Here is a 25483-nt window from a genome sequence, read left to right as displayed (position 1 = left end):
CTTCTAGGAGTTGGAACATCCGTTTTGACTCTACCGTCAAATCGTTTGACTTTGAGCAGAATCCAGAGAAAGATCAAGAAAAGTTTTTGATATCAGTCTTTTTGGTTTGGTGCTCATTGTCATCCAAAGGATTTTTGTGAAGGATTCAGTGTATAGGACGCACCTTGCTGGTTCTGTTCCACAGTTGCTGTATCATCTTCAGCAGGAGTAGATCTTGGTTCCTTTTTTGGGCGTGAACACCAATTTTGAGAGAAATTTTTTCTCTGGATCAGGTATAATTACTCCCTTCACTTTTAATTTAGATCTGATTCGGGAACACTGGCATGTCCACTTGGGATTGGTACGTGGCATTTTACACACAGAATTGCGAATTTACATATGCCCCCCCAAAAACGACTTACAATGAGATGAGATGTGAAAGTGGGGCGCGTGTGGGCGTAGATGTCAATTCCATAATGGCTTCAGATCGTTGAGGAGGACTATTACGTGGGGCCTTTCTGCTGTCCAACATGTTGCCACGTGGTAAGATTTAAAAATCGTTCAGATGTACCCGCCTAGTAAAGTTGCCGTGCCGAGAGGTGGAAGAAATGTCCACAGTCCAGCCCATGCCCCGTGAAATATCAGACGCGACCAAACTCTCCTCCCGTTCAAACTTCAATCGTGCATTGACTTGACAAAGAGTCGGCAGGCTGAGCCAGTCATCTATTATAAAATTCAGGGAGTGTCGTGTCTCGTGTCCCGTCCTTGCCATTTCTTCCCTTTCTCGTCCTAAACCAACCACCGAAGACCGAACCAACGTTGCGTAATTCCGCAATCACGCGACCCGAATCTGTGCGTTTGTTTTCTCTCATTCTATCCATCTTGATCTCGTCAAATCCGTCTTAGTTTCTGTAATTCACGGCTCCCTGTCTGCATGGTTTTTCTATTGCTTCTCACATCTGAGAACAGACTGTAAATCATACGAAGAAGAAAGGAAAGGGGCGAACCCTAAGAGCTCATTGGGACGAGCATGTCAAAGGGTTTACCTTACTCGATGAAAGATGTTGATTACGACAACGCCAAGTTCCGTCATCGTTCATTCTTCAAGGTCTGTACTTATTTCATTTTAAAGTTGCCGAGTTTCGTGGCAGATCTCGATCTTGGTACACTTGTTTTGTTGAATTGCGCTTGCTGTAATTATTTACTTTCGTTGTTTTTCGTGAATTTGTGGGAAATTTATCTAATTTTGTGCGTGGGGTGAATAATTTTTGGCTGATGTTAGTGCATTAATTGGATTGGAGGTCGGGGTGGATTAAATAATTTGCAGTATGATGTCGTTTGAAATTTGGATCGTCGTTGGTGTTGCTTATTTTTCTCCAATACTGGAGACTTGGGGAATGACCACACTCACTGCTATTTTTGTGTTAGCGCAAAGCTGTAGATTGTATCATTCCAGCCTAAGCTAATTTTGACTACCAATAAGGCTTTAACTACCAATTTGATGACTTATAGATGATGGCTTAAATGTTTGTGGGCCCATTAATTGAAGGTTTTTGGATTGATGTGATGGATTAACATGGAAGGCACTGCAAATTGGATGGGAGACAGTGGTGCGAAGTAAACGAAAATATAACTTTGATGGCTGCTGTATAGGCAACCCGGGACCATCTGGTATTGGAGATGTTGTTCCGGATGTGATGCGAAACATGTTATTGTATTTTCTGGGCCAGCTGGGGTTGTGTCTCTCTAAAAGCTCTATTATAGGGGTTAAAATTTCCCCAAATGCTGGTTGGACAGAGTTATGGATGAAGGGGACTGCTAAGTGGTCATAAATTGGATAATGTCAGAAGAGGATGTTCCTTGGAATATAAGGTATCTGGTAAATGAAGCCAGAACTTTGCGTTCTAATCTGAATTGCTTGTTCATGTGGATAAACAGAACTATAAACAGTATGGCAGGCTCTTTAGCAAGATCAGGGGTTAAAAGGTATCTCCTATTCTCGGGTTTACCAGGGCCAGGGGGAGAATCATAATTACTGACGTGGTGTGAATGTGGAGGGTTGGTTAAATGATGTTTCTGTTGTATTCCATTATCCAATTTGGATGGTAGAGCTACATTCTTTCCATTCATAAAACTTTGTTTGTTATTGTTTATCAGCAAAAATGCTTATTCTGAATACAGTAAAAATGTTAAGAAGTGTAATAAACCATCTTATCTTAGATCATTGCATGTTTCTTATTGTTTACTTGAAAATAAGCTTCTCGGTCTCATACTCTTACGCTGAGAGATTTGAGCCCATGAGCTCTTTGTATATCAAAATTTCCTTCTAAGGTGCTTTATTACTAGCCTGCCATTTTAGGAACTTCCAGAGAAGTTTCATTTGGTGTGAGGGAGAAGTGTAGAAATTGATCTGTTGCAGTAGAAAGATCTACAACTCTATACAAATTGTTTTGAAAACTTTCTGAGTTTTTAGCTGAATTCTAGTTGTACACTTGTACCAAAACCTGTTTTGTTTCTAGTCTTGGAACAATATTTGGAGAAAGGCTGGAAGTCTTATTGGAAATATGATGCTAGTCTTGCTAAATAAGCATAGGCCTAACCACCTGAGAACTTGTGTACCTTGTCTCCTGCCCATAGAGATTTTCCCTAGTTTCTTTGGTTATTCAAGATTCTTTAGCTGAGGATCCGAATTTTCTGGGGATGTTGGAGTACATGTAGGGTCCATTGATTGGTGCAATGGTAAAATCCTGGGCTAACAAGTATGAGAACATTGGTTTGAGTCTGTGAGCAGCCAGTTTATGCAAAAAATGCCAAAGGTAAGGTTTGTATCCAGTCCACCAGTCCACTAGTGCAACATCTGGACAGTTGGGACCAACTAATGGGAACACTGGCTCAACTCAGGCCCATGTTCCTAGGCCACTCATCACTCAGATCTACCTTAGGAAGAATAAGAAGAGAGAAGCTCTGGCTCGACCTGCAGTTGAGTCCACGTCAGCCACCCTGCAGTTGAGACAGTTACAACCATGTGATTAGTTAGGATTCAATGCATGTAATCATCCTAGCTATATATGAGGCTATTGGCTAAGGAAGTCAATAATGAAAAAGCATTACCAAGATTCTCCCCTCCCCCCCCTCTCTCTCTCTCTCTTCCTCCTTTGTCCCCTATTAATCCTCTCTTCCATTTCAAGAGGTAGAGTCTCCCTCCGAGAGACTCCAGACGTAAGTTGAACTTACCGGATTGGTATTAGAGCTGTTGGTCTGAGTAGCAATGATGAACACCCAGTTAGTGACTATCGACGAATAGTCTTCCAAAAGGAGAAATCAGTAGTAACCGCTGTCAAGGGTAGTGACAATGAAGAATCAAGCTGGGGTGCAATCGATAGGGTTCGGTTGGTTCTGACAGGGTAACTAAGCTTGATTCCCAACCTTCTATGGAGGAGATTCCATCCCCTGGATATTCAAGGTCAAGCGGTACTTCGAGTACCACGTGATTTTGGGCCACTGATAGGAATCAATCAGCACCCTTGAAGACTTATTCTAGAAAGAAGAAGGCCTTACAACAGGTCTTGAACTCTTGATATGGCATAGTGATGGTGCTTGGGGTTTGGACTGAATTGAACACCAAGGGTATTTTTGCCATTTTATAATTTTTCTATAGGGTCCAATAATAGGGTTTGGTTGTCTAGTTATAGTTTGTTTATGTTTAAAATTTCAGAGTCATTGCATAAATAGGATTAGAGTTATTGAATCTTCTTTGAATTGAAATAGGATATGACAACTTAGTTTGAGTCCTATTATGATTATTGAGTCTAACAATTTGACTCCTAAGACTATTATGAGTCTAACAATTTGACTCCTAGAATTATTATGAGTTTAGAGTCTATAAATATGTATGGACGTTTTACACAAAGGCAATGAATCATACAAGCTGTCCATGAAGATGATAATGGTGAAGATGAAGGATCTGTTAGTCTTAGAGGACGACAAAGAGTTGCAAACTGCACAAGGGTACCACCTGCACAAGCTAATCGACCCGAAATACCCATCAAGGGATTGATCAAGAAGCATCACTCACAAATCTATTTGATGAGATGATGGAACAAGCTGAACATGGTGGTTATGCAGATGATGAGATGATATAACCAAGAAGGTAAAGGTGGATGTTTCTGATTTCAATGGAGATTTAGACCCTCAATCTTTTTCAGATTGGCTGGCTACTCTAGAGGAATATTTTGACTGGTATGACATGACTGATGATTGGAGGATGAGATTTGCACGTATGAAGCTTGGTGGTCATGCTAAAGTATGGTGGAGAAGCATGGAGCGACGATTGGAGAATAGAGGTGATGGTCCTATTTCTACATGGTCAGAAATGAAGAAACATTTAAGAGACAAGTACCTCCCAATGGACTTCCAAGATGAGTTATATGAGGAATTGACTAACCTCAAGCAAGGTACGCTATCTGTAGTTGAATACATGTGTAGATTTGATGAATTATCTATTAGATGTGATACTATTGAAAGTGAGAGGCAAAAGTTGGCTAGATTCAAGAATGGACTACGGGCTGTAATCAAGAAAGAGATGGTAACTGCTCGAGTCTTTAACTTAGAGGATGCCTACGAAGTTGTTGTCAAAATTTAGAAGAGTTTAAAGCAAACAAATACAAGGCAATTTGTATCACAAGCCGGGAAGTATGCATCTCGTAAGCAAGCTGATGGGGGAAAGACTTCTAGGCCAGTATATTCTAATGCCAGCTCTAATAAGCCTATTGGGTCTAGACCTTATCAAGGGGCTGACTATAAGAGTAAATCAGTTGCTAGTGGTGTTACTTAGAAAAAATAACCTGATACTAGTTGTTTTAGATGTGAAGGAAAGGGCCATATGGCTTACCAATGTCCTATCGAAAGCCTTAATATCATTTATGAAGATGGCATTGAACCGGTAGGTGACCCAGGTGACGACTTAGCTGGAGAAGAGGATTATTTCTTCACTGGTTATGATGCTTTAGATGAAGACAACAACTATTTTGGTGTAGTTTGGCATATTCTTACATCCTCAAAGGAAGAAATCAAGGAAGATTGGCTTTGTACAACAATATTTGAAACTACAGAAAAGAGTGGAGACAAGTATTGTAAGCTCATCATAGATGGTGGCAGTAGTATGAATGTGATTTCTGAAGTCATTGTGGATCGACTAAAGTTGACACCACAACCACATCCACAACCATACAAGATTGCTTGGGTTGATAAGACAACAATTCTTGTAACTAAACGAGCCTTTGTAACTATTTCTTATGGTAGTTATTCTGATTCTATTTGGTGTGACATTGTTCCTATGAATGTTACACACATATTGCTTGGAAGGCCTTGGTTGTATGATAGGGATATCTACCATTGTGGAAGGGAGAACACCTATCACTTCCAATTTAATGGGAAGTGAGTTATCATGAAGGCAATGTCACCAGAAGTTATTAAAAGGCATGCTAGACCACCTCAAAAGGAGACTACAGCCCAAGAGCCTGTTGCTGAATCTAAGAAAAAACAATTGCATTTGCTCTCCAAAAAAGAGCTTGAAGTAGAAAGCAAGGGGACAGGAGTTGTATATGTTGTAATATCTAAGGAGGTAAAGCAACCAGATGTTCCACCTACTGAAATGCCTAAAGAAGTGGTCCAAGTGTTGGATGAGTTTTCAGATTTGGCACCAGAAGAGCTGCCTAATGAGTTACCGGCTTACCGCCCATGAGAGACATTCAACATGCTATTGACTTGCAGCCAGGGTCACAATTGCCCAACTTACCAGCTTATCGTATGAATCCTATAGAGCAAGATGAACTTAAATGACAAGTTGATGACTTCCTAAAGAAAGGTTTTATTAGAGAAAGTGTTGGTCCATGTGCTGTTCCAGCTCTTCTCACTCCAAAGAAAGGTGGTTCTTGGCGTATGTGCGTTGATAGCATAGTTGTCAAGGCGCCACCTAGGCGGGCGCCTAGGCGACAAGGTGCCCTTTGAGGCTTGCCTCGCCTAATTGCCAAGCACTTTTTTACTTTCTACTATAAAATACTTTTATTTGAGATTATAATTATAAAATAGACATTATTAAACTAAAATAATCATTTTGTGTTTATATATTAATTTATTTTTATTATTTTCTTATTTATTAGGGTTTAATCAACACAAACATTGCTAAATGCTGTAATGAACCCTCAAAGACTTCAAAACCTGAACCAATAAGTAAGGAAGAACTTAAAATTTTATTTAATCAACACATTTTCTTCTTCCGTATATTCTTCTACTTCTTCTTCTTCTACTATTACTACCAATACTTTTTCTTTTCTTCTTTTTCTATAACAAAAATAAGGGTTCAGCCCCTATATTTTTTGAGTTTTATTTTCCTTCTTCTTTGTCTTCTCATAAATATGTTGATTTTCTATACTTTAATATGAACTTTATACTTTTCTTTTGAAAATTATGAATAGTTATTAAGGAAATATGGTTATGGTACCTAGGGAACTACCCTAGGATCTATGTTTTTAACATAAAAAATCCATCGCCTAGGTGGTGCCTAGGCGACTAGGTGACAAGGCACCCCCTGTTGCCTAGCCTCGCCTAGCCTCGCCTTTACACCTTGAAAACTATGGTTGATAGTAGAGCAATCAACAAGGTTACTGTCAAGTATAGGTTCCCAATTCCTAGGTTTGATGACATGCTTGATATGATAATTGGAGTGACCATTTTTTCTAAGATTTATCTAAGGAGTGGCTATCATCAAATACGGATTAGGCCTGGTGATGAGTGGAAGACAACGTTTAAGACAAAAGATGGCTTATATGAGTGGTTAGTTATGCCATTTGGACTAACCAGTGCCCCTAGTACTTTCATGAGGATGATGACCTAGGTACTTCGATCCTTCATTGGTCGTTTCCTAGTTGTTTATTTTGATGATATTGTTATATATAGCCATAGTCCAAAAGAGCATATTGAGCATAACTCCTTGTTGTTTCTGTTGAAGGCATAGTGTTGATCCTGAGAAAGTAACATCTATCTTAGAATGGCCCCTACTTACCAATCTTAAAGAGCCTAGAAGCTTCCACGGCCTAGCAGCTTTTTATAGAAGATTTATTAAGGGGTTCAACACTATCATGACTCCAATTACAGATGCAATGGAAAGAGGTGAATGTAATTGGACCAAGGCAACAACAAAGGCATTTGAGACTATCAAGAAGAAAATGATAGAGGCACCTATTTTACAACTTCCAGACTTCTCTGAAGTCTTTGAAGTGGTATGTAATGAATCCAGTGTAGGAATTGGAGGGTTCTCATGCAAGAAGGCCATCCCATTGCATTTCATAGTGAGAAACTAAATGAATCCAAGCACAAATATTCAACCTACAACAAGGAGTTATATGCAGTAGTGCAAGTTCTACGACATTGGCAACACTACTTAATATCCAAGGAGTTTGTGCTCTATTCAGATCATGAAGCTTTAAAGTACTTGAATTCCCAAAAGAAACTAAACTATAGGCATGGGAAGTGGGTTGTTTCATTCCTACAAGAGTACACCTTTGTTCTTAAGCACCAAGTTGGAAATGAGAATAAAGTGGCAAATGCGCTAAGTCAGATGACTTACATAATTCATTCCATGAATGTCCAAGTCATGGTTTTGATCAACTAAAGCAAGACTATGCTGGTTCTAAGGATTTCAGCATCATCTATACTGACTTACAAGATGGGAAGCAAGATGAGTATCCTTCCTTTTCACTGCATAATGGTTATCTGTTTTATGATACCTGCCTATGTCTACCCAATACCTCTTTACATGACTTTGTTATTTGGGAGTTACATGTTGGAGGTGTAGCATGTCATTTTGGTAGAGATAAGACCATTGCTATGGTGGAAGATAGGTTTTACTACCCTAGTTTGAAGAATCGTGTTGCTCGTATAATAAAGCAATGCGGGACATGCCAACTTGCCAAAGGAAGAAAGTAGAACACTGGGCTATACACCCCTACCTATTCCTCATGAACTGTGGCAAGATCTATCCATGGATTTTGTCCTTGAATTGCCCAAGACAGCTAGGGGACACGATAAAATCTATGTTGTGGTGGATCGTTTCTCCAAGATGGCTCATTTCTTACCTTGCAACAAAACACATGATGCTTCACATATTGCTACTATATTTTTCAAAGAAATGGTTTGACTTCATGGAGTACCTTCTACTATTGTATCAGATCGGGACACCAAGTTTATGTGTTATTTTTGGAAGACACTTTGGTAATAAATTAATACTTAGCTGAAATTCTCTACATCGTTTCACCCCCAAATAGATGTTTAGACTGAGGTGGTAAATAGAAGCTTGGGAGATCTTTTATGGTGTCTAGTTGGTGATCATACTTTTAGATGGGATCTAGTGCTTCCAATAGCTGAGTTTGCTTATAATAGCTTAGTAAATAGATCCACAGGAAGAAGTCCATTTGAAGTGGTGACTAGTATTCAGCCTAAGCGGCCAATTGACTTAGTTACCTTACCACCAGATACACGTAATAGCATTGAAGCATAAGCATTTGCTAGGCACATTAGAGAGATACATGATGATGTTAAGAGAAAAATTGCATTGAGCAATGATTTATACAAGGCTAGAACTGATATTCATTAACGGTTGGCAAATTATCAAGGAGACATGGTTATGGTATGTATACGACCAAAACGTCTTCCTAAAGGTGTCTACAAGAAGCTCTACTCAAAGAGTGCGGGTCCTTACAAAATCATAAAGAAGATAAGTTCTAATGCCTATGTTCTAGAGTTGCTAGATGACATGGGAATTAGTCCTATCTTCACTGTTGAGGACTTGACTCATTACCATGGACATGTGGATTCTTTTAAGACTCCTATACCTAAATTTTGAACTATTGCAACTCCAAATGACATTCTAGAGGATATTTTAGATGAGGAAATAATATCTACTGCTACAGGAGGGTATCAGAAATTCCTTGTCAAGTGGAAAGGCAAGCTTATGTTTGAGAGTTCTTGGGTCACTGTTGAAGACTTTCATCGTCTCAACCCAGATCTTTATGAAAGGTACCATGCTTTTAACTTGCCGAGGTCAAGTTCTTTCAAGCTGGGGAGAGATGATAGGAATCGATCAACTCCCTTGAAGACTTACTCTAGAAAGAAGAAGTCCTTATAACAGGTCCTGATATGGCATAGTGATGGTGCTTGGGATTTGGACTGAATTGAACACCAAGATTATTTTTGCCATTTTATAATTTTTCTGTAAGGTCCAATAATAGGGTTTGATTGGCTAGTTATAGTTTGTTTATGTTTAAAATTTTAGAGTCATTGCGTAAGTAGGATTAGAGTTATTGAGTCTTCTTTGAATTGAAATAGGATGTGACAACTTAGTTTTAGTCCTACTAGGATTATTGAGTCTAACAGTTTGACTCCTAAGACTATTATGAGTCTAACAGTTTGACTCTTAGGTTTATTATGAGTTTAGAGTCTATAAATATGTATGGACGTTTTACACAAAGGCAATGAATCATATTGAGTTTTCTTCAGCTTATGCTAGCTATGGTGAGTGATTCCCATGCCCTAGAGTGATTCTAGGTACTCTGTGAGTGATTCTAGGTATTTTCTCTCTTCTTTCTCTCCCTATTTTCTCTCTTTTCCTTCAAGAAGGCATTACAACCATTGACAGCCATAAAACTCTGATCAAGAAGGCCATTCAATATTCTCTAAGGACTAGAGCTGAGCTGGTCCTACATCAGCCACTAGCATGTTATGATTGCTTCCTTTCATCTTGAAGGCGAAGCTGTATTGTGGTTCCAATGGTTCAGGTGCTCAAAGCCCTAGATTGCCTGGATAGAGTTCAGCGACGCTCTTTGCACCTGATTAAGCCTGATTGGGTATATGATGGCTGTTGGATTGAAGTCTTTGTATGTATGAGTATTCGACTGATAAGAGTTCTTATTAGCCTATACTTAAGTTTAAGTTGTCCTGTACTGGGCCTAATCCTGTTTAATGTTTTAAGTTGTCTGGGTGTCCCATCACTAATCAGGGGCATTTTAGTAACTTCCTGTATCATTGTACTACATCATAATATAAATAATAGTACTGTCGACTGAGCAGGGAGTTCGACATTCCAGCATCTCTTCTTCTTCTCTTTTCTGCTACTTCGGCTACAGTAATTTAGCTTACATGGTATCAGAGCATTAGCTTCTTCCTGGTTTCAGCCGGCACACACTCTCTTCTCTTGCTGTCTTTTCATCTTCTCTCTTCCTTTTCTGGGTTGCTGCAGTGAAGACCTAGGGGTGTAAGAGAGTAAAGCAAGTTTGAACCTAGGGTTTCTCTTGGTTGTAGGACTCAAGGGAAGTAAGACCCAGAAGTAGATGTCCTACTAGGTTATTTCCAGCAAATAGTAGCTATTTGGCTACTAAGAGAGGTCTGTGTAGGATAGACCTAGTTGAGGACTGATTTCAGCAGTCCTAGCACTAGCCGAAAGGGGCTTAGCTACTTCTACAGTTGCATCTTCGGTGCTCCAGCAAGACTCACACAGACTTAGCTTCTTCTACAGAGCCCACTGTTCACTTGCTACTGTTGCAGCCTCAAACTGTTCACTCGCTACTGTACCCGAATTGTTGCAGTTTTTGGTTCAGTCCAAGTGAAGTCTATCTAGTGTTCTACCAGCACTGTGAACACTTCTACCAGCATAGCAATGTGGCAAACAACTCCAAATTCAGGGTGGTTATCAGTCCGAAACCCCTCACCACTGCTGTGAGATTACCTAGGGAGCTGCCAGCTCTAGATTGTTCAGCACTGTGAACCCTAGTTGAGGACTGATGTCAGCAGTCCTAGTATTGGCCGCAAGGAAGGGCACTCTCTTTACAGTTGTAGTACTCGAAGTTCAAGTGGAGTCTGCATAGCACAATAGTTGAGAACCCTTAGCTTCAGGTCGGTTACCAGCCCAGAACTCCTTGCTTGCTGTTGTAACTGAACTGTTTTAGAGCTGTGACAGTCTCGGCAAGTCTGAAACTGTGTTGAGTGTTGTCAGAACCTGCTGTGATAATTTCAGCTAATCAGATCTGCTCCAGAACTGGTTCAAAACCTTCAGAACTGCTTCGGCTAGTCTTAATCAGTGTCACCTACACAGTGGCTGCAGTCAAAATGTCTTCAATACCCAGAGATGTTTCTTCTAGAGATAACAGGCCTGCGACAAGTGGGAATTTTGTCACCAGCAACAATGATGACAACTCACAAAATACACCAACAGTGTCTTCTTCTCCTATGGGACAGGTTGCTGATTCCTCTGGAACTGGTACTTTGGGCTTCACTGCTAGTGAGGTTGAGGTTCTTAGCAGGGCATTAGCCTGTCTAAGAAATAATTCTTTTGCTTCTACATCTCTTGCTAGATCAGGTACAACCTCTGCCTTCAGTGGCACTGGCTCTATTGACTCTACTTCTTGGGTTATTGATTCCGGTGCTACTGACCATATGACACATATGTCTTCCCTATTCTCTTCATATCATTTGTTGTCTGGTCAGGATAAGATGAGAGTTGTTGACGGGTCTTTCTCCACTATCTCTGGAAAGGGAATTGTTGACCTAAGCAAGGACCTCTCTCTTAAATCAGTTTTACATGTTCCCAGTCTTACCTCAAATCTTTTGTCTGTTTCAAAACTTACCAAAAATTTGAACTGTAGTATAACCTTTTTTTCCTACTCATTGTGTCTTCCAGGACAGATTGACAAGGAGAACGATTGGGTGCGGTCATGAGTATGGAGGCCTCTACTACCTTGATGCAGACATTGGCTCAGCCTTACAAGCATCTGCTGCTAGTAATCCGGAAAGTGTGGAGTCAATAGCTAAGCTGCATCTTTGGCATGCTAGGCTAGGTCATGTGCCTTTCTCCTCAAAACAATGTAGAACTGTGTATCCAATTTCCAACAATGAAATTTGTGCTCCTTTTGATTTGGTTCATTCTGATGTCTGGGGCCCTTCACCCATTGTTTCCTTTGATGGCTTCCGGTACTTTATCAGTTTTATTGACCACTACTCTTGTTGTACATGGATCTACCTGTTAAAAGGATGGGATGAAGTACCACGGATAACCATGGCATTTTGCAAGATGATTGAAACACAGTTTAATAAGAAGATTAAGCAATTCAGGTCAGACAATGCTACTGAATACTTTGAAAAATCCTTGAACTTATTCATGGAAGATGCTGGCATACTACATCAGTCATCCTGTGCTTATACTCCTCAGCAGAATGGGGTTGCTGAGCGCAAGAATAGACATCTATTGGAGACAGCTCGAGCCTTACTATTCCAGCACAAAGTCCCCAAGCAATACTGGTCTCAAGCTGTACTTTCTGCATCATATCTGATAAACCGGATGCCATCTAAGGTGTTGGGTATGAAAAACCCCTTCCTCTGTTTTGTGCCCCACTCTTCTAGACTTTTCCCTTCCTCCTCGGGTCTTTGGCTGTATATGTTTCATACATGTGAAGGATCCAAAGAAGACCAAGCTGGATCCTAAGGCTACAAAGGGAATATTCTTGGGGTACTCTCCTACACAAAAGGGTTATAAGTGTTATGACCCTGTCTCCAAGAGAAAGTATGTCACCAGAGATGTGGTCTTCTTTGAGTCTCAACCCTATTCTCAGTCTTCTCAAAATCCTCTTCAGGGGGTGACTAGTGGGATGGAAGAGGATTCTCATTCTCCCTCCTTTTTTGTTCCCCTATTTGCCTCGGGTCTTCCATCCTCTCCTCCTACTCCTTGTTGTGACATTCCGGGTCAACCCATTGAGGCTCCCACTGTGCCGGTTACCTCTCCTGATGCTGCAGATGTTCTTGAAGGCTCCAGTAGGCAACAAAAAGAGATACTTACATACAACAGAAGAAAAAGGGGTCCTCAACCTCATGACAACAACCAGTTGGACTCGGATCAATCTGTCTCTACAATCCAAGGTAATTTCAACTCTCATACTTCTGATTTGGATCTTCCTATTGCTCTCCGTAAGCTTATCCGCTCTTGCACCACCCGACACCCCATTGTTGATTTTGTTTCTTACTCACATTTATCTCCTGCCTATCACTCCTTTGTGTCTGCTCTTTCCTCCGTGCATGTTTCTTCTAGGTACTCAGAGGCTGTGTCTGATCCAAGTTGGAAAGAAGCTATGAATGAAGAGATGAAAGCCCTAATGAAAGCAAGAACTTGGGAATTAGTGGATCTGTCAGAGGGGAATACCACTGTTGGGTGCAAGTGGGTGTTTACTGTAAAGCACAGGGAGGACGGGTCCATTGAAAGGTACAAGGCCAGACTTGTGGCAAAGGGGTTATTCAGAAAGAAGGGATTGACTACAAAGAAACCTTTGCCCCAGTAGCAAAGCTTAACACAATTCGGGTTCTATTGTCACCGACAGCAAATTTTTCATGGGAACTTCATCAGCTGGATGTGAAGAATGCCTTCTTAAATGGTGACCTTCATGAAGAGGTATTTATGGAACCTCCACCAGGCTATGACTTTAGTAGAAAGGTATGCAAACTGAGGAAAGCATTATATGGGTTGAAGCAATCTCCCCGTGCATGGTTTGAGAGGCTCTGTGGGGCCATGAAGAAAGTGGGGTACACTCAGAGTGGTGCAGACCATACCTTGTTCATAAGGAGACAGGATAACAAACTTACTGCACTCATTGTTTATGTGGATGATATGGTAATTACCGGGAATGACTTGGAAGAGATAAAAAGACTGAAGGAGTTTCTAGCTTTTGAATTTGAGATCAAAGACTTGGGTCATTTGAGATATTTTCTTGGGATTGAAGTTGCCAGGTCAAGAGAGGGAATCTACATATGTCAGCAGAAGTATGTTCTTGACCTCCTAGAGGAAACAGGCATGATGGGGTGCAGGCCAGCAGATACTCCAATGGAACAGAACCATGGCCTGCAGGAATCAGTAGGGGAGGACTACTGTGATAAAGAAAGATACCAAAAATTGGTAGGGAAGCTGATATACTTATCCCTCACTCGGCCAGATATTGCTTATGCTGTGCATGTTGTCAGTCAATTTATGCACTCTCCAAAGATTCCTCATATGAAAGCAGTTGAAAGGATTCTCAGGTACTTGAAAACTTGCCCAGGGAAGGGAATTCTCTTCAGGAAAAACAATAGAATTGAAATTGAAGCCTACATTGATGCAGATTGGGCTGGGTCTGTTGGAGACAGGAAGTCAACCTCGGGTTACTGTACATTTGTGGGAGGAAACCTGGTCACATGGCGCAGTAAGAAGCAGAATGTAGTGGATAGATCAAGTGCAGAAGCAGAGTATCGAGCTATGGCCCACGGGGTTGCTGAACTCTTATGGCTCAGAACTCTTCTTAATGAACTTGGCATTAAGGCTGAAGGTCCTCTCAGGCTGTATTGTGACAATATAGCTACCATCAACATTGCCAACAATCCCGTGCAGCATGACAGGACAAAACATATTGAGATTGATTGGCACTTTGTTAGAGAAAGAATTGTCTCGGGTGAACTCTGTGTGCCTTATACTCTATCTGAGATGCAAATTGCAGATGTACTGACTAAAGGGCTGGCAGCAACAAAGTTTAGGGACATGCTTGGCAAGCTAAACATGATTGATATCCATGCTTAGCTTGAGGGGGAGTGTTGGATTGAAGTCTTTGTGTGTATGAGTATTCGGCTGATAAGAGTTCTTATTAGCCTATACTTAAGTTTAAGTTGTCCTGTCCTTTGTTAATGGGCCTAATCCTGTTTAATGTTTTAAGTTGTCTGGGTGTCCCATCACTAATCAGGGGCATTCTAGTAACTTCCTATATCATTGTACTACATCATAATATAAATAATAGTACTGTCGACTGAGCAGGGAGTTTGACATTCCAGCATCTCTTCTTCTTCTTCTTCTCTTTTCTGCTACTTCGGCTACAGTAATTTAGCTTACATCTTGAAGGCGAAGCTGTATTGTGGTTCCAATGGTTCAGGTGCTCAAAGCCCTAGATTGCCTGGATAGAGTTCAGCGACGCTCTTTGCACCCGTTTAAGTCTGATTGGGTATATGATGGCTACGATGATTTGCTCTTTAGGGTGAAGTAGATAGGTACAGTAAGAGATTACTGGGTTGAATTCTAGAAGCTCACTACTAGATTTTATGGGTGGCCTGAAAAGGCTCTAGTAGGATGCTTCATTGGAGGACTTTTAGATTAGAGGTTAAGGCCCTGCAACCCACGTCTCTCTCGGTAGTTGTTGGGTTTGCCCAACTTTAGGAGGAGCGGTCAGAGTGCATTAAAAGGGTTCATCGCCTTGGGACCAGCTTTGAAGCTACCCCCATGAACCAATGTGCTTTTGCTTAAGCCTCCCATAGAGCCTCCATGACCAGATGGGCTTTTTCCCTAACCCTTTGCCGAGCCCACTTGAGCTGCTGTGCCCAAAACTGTAGTTCCCTTCAAACACCTCTCATGGGTTGAGATGCAGGCTTGGCGTGAGCAGTGCTTATGCTATAATCGTGATGAACTTTTTGGGCGGGCCATAGGTGTAAAACCCAGCAGATGTTTTTGCTGTAGTTGGAGGAAACTGGTGAAGAAGGGGATCAGATCAAGTCAGTGGAGGAATCGGAGGCCAACAACATCACTTATGACAGCCTAGAAATCTCTTTACGGGCCTTGACTGGACTGACCTCATCCAGAGCCATGAGAGTGAACGGGAAGATCATGGGCTGGTTGGTGACAGTCCTCATCAACAGTGGGAGTACCTTAAACTTCATCACTAGAGTTCTGGCCCACCAACTAGGTATGGTCATCCATTATACCACTCCTTTTTATGTTCGAGTAGCTAATGGAAATCAAATTGAATGTGAGAGCATTTGTAATAATGAGAGGCTGGTTATTCAATGCCATACATTTATCATTGACATGCATCCTCTAGACTTCAGTGGAGTTGGCATTGTGCTCGGGATACAATGGTTATGGCAGTTCAGCCCTGTCCTTTGTGATTGGGCAGAATGACCATGGATTTCTATCAGGAGGGCTGACTTTGCCATTTCCAGGGGTTAGAGACTCCTGGGTCCTTAGTTGAAGAACTTCACTCTATTCTCTGGACTGTCAATGGAATTGAACACTTATTGCTGATGCAAACAGGCCCACATCCCACTACTCCTATACCGATCCTTAAATAGGTCTTGGTCTAGTACGGGGATGTCTTCAGTGAACCTGAGCACCTACCCCCCAATGATATCAAGAACACCAGATTCCCTTGCTGCCCAGGGTAGCTCCCACTAATGTGCGACCATATAGGTATCCGCACTACCAAAAAACAGAGATAGAGAAAATTGTGGCCAAGCTTATGGAGAAGGGCCTTATACAGCCGAGCACTAGTCCTTTTTCTTCATTGGTTCTTCTAGTTAAGGACGGGTCCTGGCATTTTTGTGTGGACTACAGAGCACTAAATCAGATAACGGTTAAGGATCAATTCCCAATTCTTGTTGTTGATGAGCTATTAGATAAACTTGGGCAGGCTTGCAATTTTTCCAAAATGTATCTCAGGTCAGGGTATCATCAAATAAGAATACACTTGGATTATGTGTCAAAAGTGGCCTTTAGGACCCATGACGACTGTTATGAATTTCTTGTTATGCCGTTTGGGCTATCCAATGCCTCCTTGACATTCCAGGCAATTATGAATGACATTTTCAGGCCTTACCTTAAGCGTTACATCTTGGTATTCTTTGATGATATTGTTGTCTATATCAAAGTTTGGGAATCTCACTTACAACATCAAAGGCATACCCTGGAAATTCTTGGAAAACACAATTTTTTTCTTTATCAATAACTGTGAATTGAATTAGGATTATGAAAATTACAAAGCAAGGGAGCTAAACAATCTTAGCTCCCGAGTACAACCATTGAAAACACAAAATTTTTGCCAAACTCTCTAAATGTATTTTTGGACGGACATAGGTGTAGTACTTGGGGCATGTGGTTACAGCTGGTCAGGTCATGGCCGGCCGTGACAAGATCACCTATATTCAGTCTTGGCTGGTTCTGGGTTCAGTCAAGGCCCTAGGAGGCTTTTTGGGCTTGACCGGTTACTACCAATGGTTTATTTCGGGTTATGGTCAGATGGCAGCACCACTTACTACTCTTTTGAAGAAGGGCTCCTTCAATTGGACAGAAGAAGCCCAATGGGTCTTTGAAATCCTCAAACAGGTCATGTCTTACCCACATGTTTTAGCACTCCCAGATTTTGGGGAGATCTTTATCCTTGAATGTGATGCCTCCGGATTGGTGTTGGGGCAGTACTCATGCAAAAGGGGAGGCCTATAGCCTATTTCAGCAAGGTGTTCTCAGCCTAGGCTCAAAATCAATCAACTTATATGAAGGAATTAATGGCCATAGTGTGGGCTGTGCAAAGCTGGCGACCATACTTGCTGGGCCGCTGGTTCATCATACACATGGACTAGAGGAGCCTTTGCTATATCTTAGAGCAGCGGGCCCAGTCTCTGGATCAGCAAAGGTGGATTGCTAAACTTATGAGCTTTGACTATTTGGTGGAAAATAAGCCATGCCCAACCAATAGAGCAACTCATATTCTATCGCAACAAGCCAAACTATCCATGCTGGGGGAAGGGCAATTCCATTTAGATTTGAGAATGTGGTTGACTTATCCAGGTTTCATGCAGAAAGTGAAAGATTGGTGGGAAGGGGAGGAGATTAAAGTTTGGCGGGAAAGGATAAGATTTTTTAAGATGCTTCAGTTGTTGAAGAAAAAAATGGAAGGAATGGAAGAGGGAACACTTTGGTAGAATTGGGAAGATGGAGGAGCTGATTTCTCAGATTGAGAAAATTGATGATAAAGAAAAAGCAAGGATTCATTTAGGAAGATGATAGAAGGAGAAGATGGTCTTTCAAAAAATAATTGGAGAAAACATTAACAAGGGTGGAAACTGTTTGGAGATAGAAATCTAGGGTTAAATGGATAAAATAAGGTGATGGTAATACTACATTTTTACATGCTGTGGCAAATGGGAGAAGGCTGAACTTCATTTCTATGTTGGAGATGGAGGGTAGAACTATTACCATTTAGGAGGAAATTGCCAAGGCTTTTGTGAACCATTTTAAATCAATAGAAGGCTTATCAAGACCCTAGATGGCTGGGACCAACATTGGGTAATGGCCTATATAGAAGGCCTTTGAATACAGGGTTGGAGGTTGATGGACTTGATTGGCCTAGGGTGGGGGAAGATATGATTTGTTCTTTGGAAAGAAGTTTTGAATTGGAGGAAATAAAAAAAGCAATTTTTGCTATCAAAAGATCAAAATCCCTAGGACCAAATGGGTTTACCATGGCATTCTATTAGGATTGTTGGGAGATTGTGAAGGATGATTTATTTATGGTGTTTAAAGAATTTTATGAGAGATGTTTAATCAATTTGGGGGCTAATACTAAATTTGTAGCAGTGTTACCCAAAAGGGTTAATCTTGTCATCCCAAAGATTTTAGGCCGATCAATTTGGTGAGAAGTAGCTCAGTTGTAACTGTAAAAACAAAGTGTTATGGGATCACAAACTTTTGTTTACAGGGGTAACCGAGGCTACCCTATATGTACCTGTTTACTTTTAAATTAATTATTAAAATTTTCTGTTACTGATAAAAAATTTGGTGAGAAATATTTATAAGCTAAGGTTTTGTCCCTTTAGGCTTAGAAAGGACCTCCCTCCCATTACTTCACAATCTTAGGGTGCCTTTGTAGAAGGTAGGCTGATCATGAATTAGATTTTGGTGCCTATGATTTCGTGGATTGGGATTTTTTTGATAGAGATCATGAAAAGTTGTAGATTTAGAGAGAAATGGTGTAAATGGATTAGAGGATGTTTACAATCTTGTCATTTCTCAATAATAATTAATGGAGTGGTACATGATCTCTTTGAAGCTCATAGGGGTCTTGGGCAAGGGGATCTGCTAACACCATTTCTCTTTACCCTTATAGCTGGTGTTTTGAGAAAATTAATTTCAAAAGTGGATATTGCAGTTGTTTAAGGGTTGGAGAGTGGGGAGGAACAACGTGGTGGTAACTTGTTTACGATTATCACTTTTAGGAATGGGGAAAATGATCACGGAATTAGCAATTTGAGGTTGGTGGTTAAAATATTCCAAAGAATTTCAAATTTAAATTTTGAAGGTCAATTTGGAGAAAAGTTTGGTGGTAGGAATTAATATGGAGAAGGAAGAAATTGATCTAATTGCTGAATCCTTGGGGTGTGTCATAACATAACATCATGGCCAATGACCTACTTAGGACTTTCTTTAGGTGCCAACCTTCGATCTAATACTTTTTGAATGTCACTTTGGAAAGGATTGCTAAGAGGATGGCTGCGTGGAAAAGAAATTGAACTTTGATTGGTGGAAGGGTAACTTTCATAAAGCTGACTTTAGCTAATCTTCCAATTTACTATCTGTCGGATTTTAAAATGCTTTTGTTGGTGGCGAAGAAAGTAGAAAAAAGAATGAGGGACTTTCTTTGGGATTCTACTGAGAGAGAGATCATTTGATTAGGTGGGAAAATGTGTGTAGAAGGAAAAAGCATGGTGGACTGTGGATTGGGAATTCAGAAAAGAAGAATGTGGCTCTATTGGGAAAATGGCTATGGAGATTGCTAATTGAGTCATTGAGAGAAAAATTGTGGCACAAGGTGGTGGTAAGCATTTATGGGCTGAATGGGAATGGATGGGCTGTTGGACTCTAACCTAGAGCTACTCTTGCCTCTCCTTGGAAAGCAATTTATGATATCCTTGTTTTCTTTAATTTTCTAAGACATGATGCTTATTCTAGTAATAAAATTAACTTTTGGGAGGGTTTGTGTGTAGAGAAAGTACCTTCTAAGGATCTTTTTCCATCTTTGTTCTCTCTTTCTTCTTTTAAGGCTAAGCCCATTACTGATATTCTTGTGCATTCAAATTTTCCTAAAGGGTTTGATTGGAGTTTGGGTATTATGGCAAGAGAAGGATGCTAGGATTTTCCAAAATAAAAGCAGCTCAATAGATACGTAGTACAAAAGATAGTGAGAAAGCCACATTTATGGTTGGTGCCTTGGTGGTTCATAGACTATTTAGAGGAAGAAACTACAACTCATTTTTTGTTGGGTAAAATACAGAGAACTACCTTGTACTTTGGGGGTAGTGACACTTAGGTCCCTAAACTTTCAATGTGAATCAGTCCTCTAAAACTGATATAAACTTGGTTAAAATTAGAGAAGAAAGAACAAAAGTAGAAAACAACAGTACAAAGGAAGAAGATGGAGAAAAGAAGAAGAGTTCGATCATCTCCACTCTCCCTTCTCTAGTCCTTTTGTTAAACATCATTCATTAGGCTAATTATAAGTATGCCCTTAAGTGGGCGGCCAGCTAGGCAGAAACATAAAGTAAGCTTACAAAAAGAAATAATAGGCCCATTAACAAACAAATAAGTAACACACTACAAGAATAGATACTAGGGCCCATTCGGCCCAGTCTCTCTACAGTTTCATTTGTGACAGAGAGCTATCCTGTACTTTCAGATTTCAACATTCTGCTCCTGCCATTAGCATTCTGTCAGTTTTGAACTTTTATGCCATTTTACCTTCTCCTTTATTGCATCTCCAAAACCCAAGTTTTAAATTTTTTCTTTCAATTCTCCTTCATTTCTCTCTTAAAGAGATTCGATATGGGTCCATACCCCCTAAAGTTGGAGTTCTTTGTTGGATAGTTTTTCATGAAAGTATGAATACTTTACCTCTTCTCAGAAAAATTTTTTATGAAGGTATCAATACTCGTGATTTATTGCAGAGAAGGAGGCCTTATTGGTATATCTCCCTGTATTGGTTTGCGCTATGTATATCTGATGCCGGGTCTGTTCTCCTGTGCGTTTGCTCTTAGTATTTGGGAAATGCTCTTTTTCTCTTTTGGGTGCAGGTGGAATACTCCTACTTGTGTGGCTAGCTTGTTCTCAACAACAATCTTTAGATGGCCAAAAAGAAGGGGGAGAATTATGTGGGGATGTGAAAGGGCAGCGATGGTGTGGATTTTATGGGAGGAAAGGAATGCTAGAATTTTTGATGACAGGAAAACAATAAAGAAGAATTCTTTGAATGTGTCACTTATAGGGCAGCTTTGTGGCTAAAAACTGTGGATCTTTTTACATCATTCTCCATGGAATATGTTATACGGAATTGGGCTGCTGTAGTGGGGTTGCCTTCAAAAACAGAGGAGGGAGATATGTGTGGACAAGGCTGAGCAGGGATTTCTTAAATATTGAATTTTGATGGCAGCAGTGTTGGAAATTCGGGCCCTTCTAGAATCGGATATTTTTTTTAGAAATGAGGAGGATGTAGTTGCAATTTTTTCAGGTTCAGTTGGAAATGGGGATTCGACTAGAGCTGAAATTCTGGCAGCTATGTTTGGAATGCAGAAGGCTATGGAAATGGATGTGACTAATCTAACTATGGAAGGTGACTCAAGTGGTAATAAGCTGGTTACTGAATGAGGAAAAATCTCTCTGGGCATACAGAAATCTGGTAAAGAAGTTCAAGTGTTTGACAATAAATTTACAAATTAGGGTTGAGTGGGTTAATATGACAGCAAATGGAATGGTTGATATGCTAGGTAAGCAAGGGGTCATTAGAAACCAATGGGATAGCTATCTGTTTTGGGATTCTTTAAAATTGTGTGTTTCTTGTAAATATTAAATTAGCGAAATGTTTCCGTTGCTGACAAAAAAAGAATTTAAAAAACTGATGCAAAATTTGCACCACATTCCTAGTTCCTCCTACCTTGATTTTCTCTGATATAAAGTGGGAACCACATCATTTTGCTTCCTACCTTACAACTCTCAGACAAATAACCTTCATCCTGCCTACGTTGCCTTTCACATCAAGCAAGACAATCAAATCTGAAGCAAAAGTAAATCAGAATTTGCAGTCCCATGCATTTACACTCGAGAATGAAATTGGAATTGCAAACAAACTGAGCCTAAGGATTTTTTTTTTTTTTTTTTCTGATGATCATTTAGTTTTCAACTGTCCACAAGGGAAGCTTTTTTAATTTTCAGTTTATCACTAAAGTGAAGACATAGGCCGACTCTTGGATGCTGATTGGTTTAACCGAAAGGATGTTTTTCTCTTATCTCAGACATGTGTGAATACTGCATGCCTCTCAATGTGATGAAGTTCAGTTCCTTCAGGCCACAGGAAGATGGCCTAAAACCATAAAGATTCATAGCTGCATCCCCCTAACTAGGGTTCACTGATCAAGCTGAAATTTAAAGAATGAAAAGTGCAAACACATCTGCCATTGCTTTACAATCATTTGGTTTGGCTGACCTTGAATCATTTAAATATCAGTTAGAATTTTCCATTTAGGTTTCATCTAATAAATAACAGATATGCCTAAACACTGCAGTTCCAACTTTTGCACAATCTAGCATTAGGGACAATTCTTGTATTTCTTTCTTGTAGCCAAGCTATTTCTTTTCTATGATTAGTTCTTCATGGACATCCATGATTTATACAGGGACTGCACTACTGTTGAAGCCACTTGTGACTTCAACATTGAAAGAAGCAGTTTAACTGTAATCGGTAAACTAATGGATAGGTAAAGAATATTTGAGGAGGATAAAGAAGTGTCCTTTGGTATTTACAAACATCTCTATCGTGGCTCATTAAACTTATCTGACATGTGAGTCGATCAGATGCTATTACCTCACACATGCGTGTTATGATCTTCTTCGCCTGTTTCTCCCTTTTTCAATTTCTTCTTTTCACTAATTCCTTAGTACACATTCTTTTTGTGCATTGCTAGCAACTGAAATGTGGCCTATGCTATTGTTTACATTTTGTGGTCTTTGTTTTTGCTTGTTCTCTCTTTCAGAGATCTTTTCTATGCATGGGATTCTTTACTTTGTTGGAAATGTAATATTTAGAATGTGGCCTAATGCCCTAACTTTTTAAATCTTCTTATGATGGTCCATTTTACATGTTTTCTCTTTTGAAGGACCATTTATTATATGGCATTCTTTTGGTTTGTATGCTGCTAATCCTTAATTTTATTAAAGATTTGAAGTAACAAATTATCTGTTCTGAAAATTCTCATTTATATGTTTTTTTTGCTTGCCTAGGTGATTAGTCAAGCCTTACTTACCAGTAACATGAGACGTGATTGTGTAAGATGTAGTACCGGGAAATTTCTATTGTTGTTGATGATTGGTGGTTTAGCATGTCTAATGCTAATACATACAAGTCCAATCCATGCTGCTTCTGATGGACTAACAGAAGGTAGCATAAAAGAAGAGAAGAATGTCATGGGTGGTGGTAGCAGACTTGGAAGGCTTTGGAGAAGAGCACCAAGGCTTCCTCCACGGTTGTCTCCTGATGAGGAAAATGCAATTAATAATTCTATTTGGAAATCTAGGCAAAACAGTATTAAGGAGGCATTTATCCATGCCTGGTCTGGCTACAGAAATTATGCAATGGGTTATGATGAACTTATGCCATTGGGCCAGAGGGGAACCGATGGTTTAGGGGGTCTTGGTGCTACAGCTGTGGATTCATTGGATACAGCTATGATAATGGGTCTTGATCAAATTGTCTCTGAAGCAAGCACATGGATAGAAAACAATCTTCCAGAAAGGATTAATGAGAAAGGTCAAGTCAATTTATTTGAAACTACCATACGTGTTCTAGGTGGACTTCTTAGTGCTTATCATCTAAGTGGGGGAGAACATGGAATATACTCTGTAACAAACAATGGGACTAAACCAAATGTTTATCTAGAAACTGCAAAGAACTTGGCTGATCGTCTGTTATCTGCATTTACTTCAAGTCCAACACCTATTCCTTATAGTGATGTAGTCCTTCGTGATCGCTCAGCACATCCAGCTCCTGATGGATTGAGTAGCACTTCAGAAGTTTCTACTCTACAACTTGAATTTAACTACCTTAGTACCGTTTCAGGTGATGCAAAGTATGGGGTTGAAGGAATGAAAGTTCTGGAACACCTGAAGTCACTTCCTAAGGTGGAAGGACTAGTGCCTATCTACATCAGGTATAAATCTTATGGAAGAGCTACACTTCAATTGAGAAAAGTTGTTTCTTAAAATAGTTACTCAACTTAATATGCAACAATTAAGTTTTTAGTGCCAAAAGTTGTTTCTTAAAGTTTCCTGTTGCTCATGATCATCAGATAGTTTTTAGTGCCAAAAGTGTTTGAGAGTCTTGCTTCTTAAAATGAAGCCAGATCATTGCTTTTCTTGTTGTTTTTTCCCCTTTTCTGAGTACTAATTCCAAAATAAAAGGTTGGAGGGGAGTTTTTCTTACTTGAGACCATGGTTAGCAATTTCAACATTGATGGGCATTTCACATTTCACCATGCAGAGATGGGGAAATTTAAGTGATATTTCACTAATTCCATTATGATATTTTGAAAATCTAAAAAATTAGGGAAATTTTCTAGAAACATGGAATTAGTTAATAAACCTACAAGGAATCATTGGAAGAAGTATAATTGCAAATTTAAGACTCAAAAGCCATAATAAGTAACTGTATAAATCAAATAAGAAAATATTGAGAGACTTACGTAGGTATCTTTCTCTTTGTTTCCCTTGTAGTTTTTTGCCATATTTTCTTCTTTACATATGCCAATTGCGATTTTGACTTTTCCTTTTTTGTTACTATATATTTGATTTGGTTGAGAATACTCTTTTATAGTTGTGTGCAATTTTCATTTTTTTTGATCAGCAAAGGATGGTTTTTATTAATTTAATAACAGATTAAAAGTACTTTAGCTACTCTGCAATCCAGAGTATAATAATATAGAAAGGTCCCAGAATACAAGGATATCAACCCTTTGTTTTAACACAGCCATCTATAGTGTGCAATTTTTATTTTTCTTTGAATTATAGTGACTTAGTAAGTGAATCATATTAAATAGTAAGCCAATCAGCCAATCACTGATTCCCATTGGTTCTTTTAGGAAAAGATTTTTAAAAAAAGTTAAGAATTTTAAATCATAAATGTAATATTAGTCTATCAATGAAATTTGAAATGCTGTCGACATATGAGCAAAATCTTGGAGATACTAGGAAGAAATGATTTTTTTTTTTTTTTTTGAAAATTTTGTACTGCCACTGAGCAAAATGGGGATCATGGGCTGGGTTCCGGGCTTATGGCTTGTATAGAAGATGGGCCGAATGGCCCATAGGTTGTTTATTCTTTCTTGTTATTTATGTTTCTTTTCTGTAATGGGCCTTATTCTGGGCCCATCCTGTCTATATTAAGTTCTTTGTAAATTCTTGCCCACCTAAGGGCCTCCTTGTAATTATTCAAATATATCTTAATAAAAGAATGTTAGGGTGCTGAGAGAAAGTAGGTTCGAAACTCTCATTCTCAGACCCTCATTGCTGAACTCTCAAGCTTTCCTCTCTTCAGTTTTCTTCATGGTATCAGAGCATATCTGAACCTGAATATCATAGGGC

General features: G+C 39.7%; 1 protein-coding gene across 1 annotated transcript in view; it reads left to right on the top strand.

The window, feature by feature from the left end:
* Nucleotides 1-578: 578 nt before the first annotated feature.
* Nucleotides 579-25483, top strand: part of MNS3 (alpha-mannosidase 3) — a 48176-nt gene continuing 23271 nt past the window's right edge. The window contains exons 1-2 of the mRNA XM_010281350.3: nucleotides 579-1087; nucleotides 23129-24054. Coding sequence (XP_010279652.1) covers nucleotides 1010-1087; nucleotides 23129-24054 — 1004 coding nt within the window. The 5' untranslated portion in view covers nucleotides 579-1009. The remainder of the gene's footprint in view (nucleotides 1088-23128; nucleotides 24055-25483) is intronic.

This window comes from Nelumbo nucifera, chromosome 3, assembly GCF_055504915.1.
Source record: "Nelumbo nucifera cultivar China Antique chromosome 3, China Antique-T2T, whole genome shotgun sequence".
In the NCBI taxonomy this organism is placed as follows: domain Eukaryota; kingdom Viridiplantae; phylum Streptophyta; class Magnoliopsida; order Proteales; family Nelumbonaceae; genus Nelumbo; species Nelumbo nucifera.
Note: the sequence above shows the minus strand (reverse complement) of the source record. Positions and strands in the feature narration are given on the sequence as shown.